The following is a 3721-nucleotide window of genomic DNA, read 5'->3' as shown; positions in this document are numbered from 1 at the left end:
TAGATAGATAGATAGATCAGTTGGTATCATGTTTAGGTTCACATTGTGTGTTTATCTGGCTGGTGAAAGCTTTGGCACTGTTTATTATTTTATTGTGTCTGGTAGCTTAATCAGTGATGGATAAAAAGGTGAAACCACAACCACGTTTCTCCAAAGAATCCTGTGGTAATTTCACCTGCAAATCCGGAGCACAAGACAGCGACAGCGATAGCCATGAACCCAACAAAAGGATTTTGCTCAATCTGAAAAAAGAAAAAGACATGAGCCACCAGACAAGATGGTAAAACACCACCTGCAGTCAGACAATAAAAAGCCAAATCCATGATAGTGTGAGGCAAAGGACAAGGATTATAGCTTACTGAGTCACCATTTCAATTTGAACTTTGTGCCTCCCCCACCTGAACTTTAGTGGCCTCTGCGGGCTTCCACTGGACGAGTGTCACGCCCCCGCAGAGCATGAAGACAGAGAACCACTGCAGCCGGCTGAGAGAGCGGTTCAGCATGAGGACTGTACACAAGGCCGTGCATGGGATCTTCAGCTGATAGGTCACCTACACAGACAAAACACAAGTTAGGTCTAATATCTATTGATTCTTTTTAAAACATATTTATAGAGGGAAGGTGGACTCCGCACTCCTTTCCTGCTTCACACATACTGTAGATATTATGGGAACTACTGGGAATAACCACTGTTTACTATTAGACACTGGGCAGCTATCTGCTTTTCACCATGAACTTCACACATTGGAAGGGGTCAATGTTCCTCTATTGAAGTTTCCAAAATGTGTATATTGTTAGCTTTCAACCCTAAAACCAAAGTCGGCTGCAAGATTCAGCTTCTACAGCTAAACAAGAAGAATTAATATACAACTACATATATTTAACTGATCAATTGTTGGAGTAATACTTTTTTTTTTAGTAAAGAAAGTTCACACATTCACTGGTTATAGCTTTCAAATTTGAGGATTTGCTGCTTTTCTCTTGAGTTCTGTGAGTGTTGTTGGTCAAATTTAAAAGATGTCACCTTTGGATCTGGGAACATGTAAAAGACATTTTTTGTACTATTTTTGGACATTTCATAGACTAAACGAGTAAGTGATAAATAAATAAAAATAATCAACAGATTAATCAATAACTATAGCTGTTAGTTGCCACCTAGGGGAGAAAACACATCAAACATTCATTCACTGCAGTCCAAGACCTCTGCGGTTGAGTTGTATTTGAATAGGCCTTAGTATATATATCTTTTGTCAAATATGTATTCAAATCTCAGATACAACGACGACACGTATTTCAATCCAGGCCTCAGAAAATTAGATCAACATAATTATATTAATCTGTCAACATGACATGATTTGGCAAAGGTACTGTGCTTTATCCAATATTATATTATATTATATTATATTATATTATATTATATCTCTCTTTCACAATAAAATCAACAGCCTAAAAATAACTTAAAAAAACAACAACTACTTAACAGTTAATTAGAGCTGCAAGAATCCGTCGATGGACAGAAAATTAATCTGCAACTATTTTGAAAATGACTGATCATTGATTTTATGATTTATACATTGTTTGTAAATTGAATTTCTTTTGTTTTTGGACTATTTGTCAGTCAAAAAAAACAAACATTTGAAGACGTCAGCTCAGGAAATTGCAGACTACATGATTAATTGCGAAACTAATCTGCAGTTTTATTGATAATATTTATTTGTGTCACCGATGAGGATGTTCAGACGCTCTTTGTGTTGTTAGTTGCAGAACAGACTCGACAAGTTCACCAACTATCCACACCCACTCACTGTATGGTCTTTAAACCAAAATAAAAACACAATTCATACCTGATAAACTGCTGCATCGAGGTTACTCAAGGCAAGAAAGGCCATGTTATTCTGAACTGCGTACACTACAGACGGCACGCTCAGCTTCAGCAGTTCTTTGGGGCTGCAAAACACATGTTCCACCAAGGTGTTCTTCAGTCTGGAGGGACTTCCTGTTTCTCTGAGAGAGGAGACACACAAACAGACTGATGAAGAAACAGAAGGGTACTTGAGATCGGTAGTTCCAAGCTTATCCCCCTTTCCTCAGCACCACCAATCACGTTCCAAATGTGTTCATCGATGTTATGGAGTGGATATTAATACGATATATATCTTCATACACTTGCTCCGTCTGTGTTTTGGTTTGTTCAACTTTGCGTTCGTTATTATGCTCGATGTTTCGACCATTTACCTTATTTTTAGGAGTACCCCTGGTTTGGAGGATTCACTTAAATAGACATTAATTCCACTTATGGAAGTTGTTGATTCACGGTTCTTGACCTTCCTTCTAAAAGTCTACAAGTGTTAAAGCACAGAAGATTAAAAACCTTTATCCACGATCAGATTAAAAACATCCACGCATACTAGGGCTGCACAATATGGTTAAAACGTCATACAGCAATATTTTTGGTTAATTGTTGATGTGTACTGCATTTACTGTCAATGTCAGAATATATTCACATCTAAATCTGTGAATTAAGGGTTTATTTCAACCAAACCGGAGTCGGTGATTGTTGGAAAAGTGGAAAGACTAACCAAAATAGTCCTGGTGAGTTTTATTTTAGTTTCCATCAAGTTTTAAAAAAAGTGTTTTAAAGACAAAATGAATTCATCTAAATCATCACGCTATAATTGTTAACACAAGCGGTCAATTTTAGGACAAAGTTAAGACAGATCTGTAAAGGATATCTTTCATTAAGCTATATAAAATGTACATATATCTATATTCGACCCCTCAAACACCCCAATAATAAACTAGATTTTAACATTTGATTCCTGGAGAGCCAATAAAAACTGAATTTGAAGGTATAACCTGCTGTTTAATCACAGGTAACTATAACTCTTGGTATCCCTCCAAGGTTTGTGTGAGGTTTGTACACAGTTGAGATCACACCAAGTTTATTTAAACACCACATTTAAAAAACAACCAAAGTAACCCCAATAAAAGACAACAACAACAAAAACAAACACTTACTTTGACAGCATCCCCAGGCTCAGTATGAGCTTAATGACCTCGGTGATGCACACTGCAGTGGTGGAGAAGTACAGGTCTCCTGATGAGATGGTCCTTGTGTATCGCAGTGCCACCGTGTATGCAGCTGCCACCAGGGTCATCACCGTCAGGCAGTACAGCTTGAACACCACACTCGCATTTTCTGACGAGAGACGGGACAAATAACACGGCCATTACCTCCCCTGTTACACCTTCACTTAACACTCACGACGAGTGTTTAACCCTGCGACTGACACACAACTGGAGCCCGCAGCAGGTCCCTTTAATTCAGCCCCTTCCTCCCAAACGTTACTGCTGCCCCTCTTGAGCTAACATTAGCCCGTGGTGCTCGCTTTATTCTGCACTCACCGCCCGCCATCGTTGCTGCGGTCGGTGTCCTGTCCGGGTGGCTGAAGAAGTGGCTTCCTCCTGCTCGGTTCACATGGCAGACGTATCCCGGCGTGGATTAAGGAATGCCGTCCGACCAGTAACACATATGGGAAGGAGTCTGGTGTGGTTTCTCCCCGCCGCCGCTGCCTGGTGACATCTACATCGCACTTCCTGCGTTTCCCAGAATGCAACGCGAAGTGTGACGCTGAAGTTGGCTTTCGATTCGGCAGTTAAGGGAACATTTAAGTTTACGGTTGCTGAGCGACCGATGCTCCGTTTTTTTTTTTTTTTTTTT

The 3721-nt window shown here is 39.7% G+C and overlaps 1 protein-coding gene across 1 annotated transcript in view; it reads right to left on the bottom strand.

Moving 5' to 3' along the window:
• Window positions 1-3630, bottom strand: part of slc35a1 (solute carrier family 35 member A1) — a gene marked incomplete in the record, with an annotated part of 6507 nt that extends 2877 nt beyond the window's left edge. The window contains 4 exon segments of the mRNA XM_035678763.1: window positions 399-551; window positions 1845-2004; window positions 3019-3199; window positions 3406-3630. Coding sequence (XP_035534656.1) covers window positions 399-551; window positions 1845-2004; window positions 3019-3199; window positions 3406-3415 — 504 coding nt within the window.
• Between the last annotated feature and the right edge of the window lie 91 nt (window positions 3631-3721).

This window comes from Morone saxatilis, unplaced genomic scaffold, assembly GCF_004916995.1.
Source record: "Morone saxatilis isolate NCDOM2014 unplaced genomic scaffold, NCSU_SB_2.0 Contig7, whole genome shotgun sequence".
NCBI classification, from domain to species: Eukaryota; Metazoa; Chordata; class Actinopteri; family Moronidae; genus Morone; species Morone saxatilis.
This window is presented reverse-complemented; position numbering and strand designations above follow the sequence as displayed.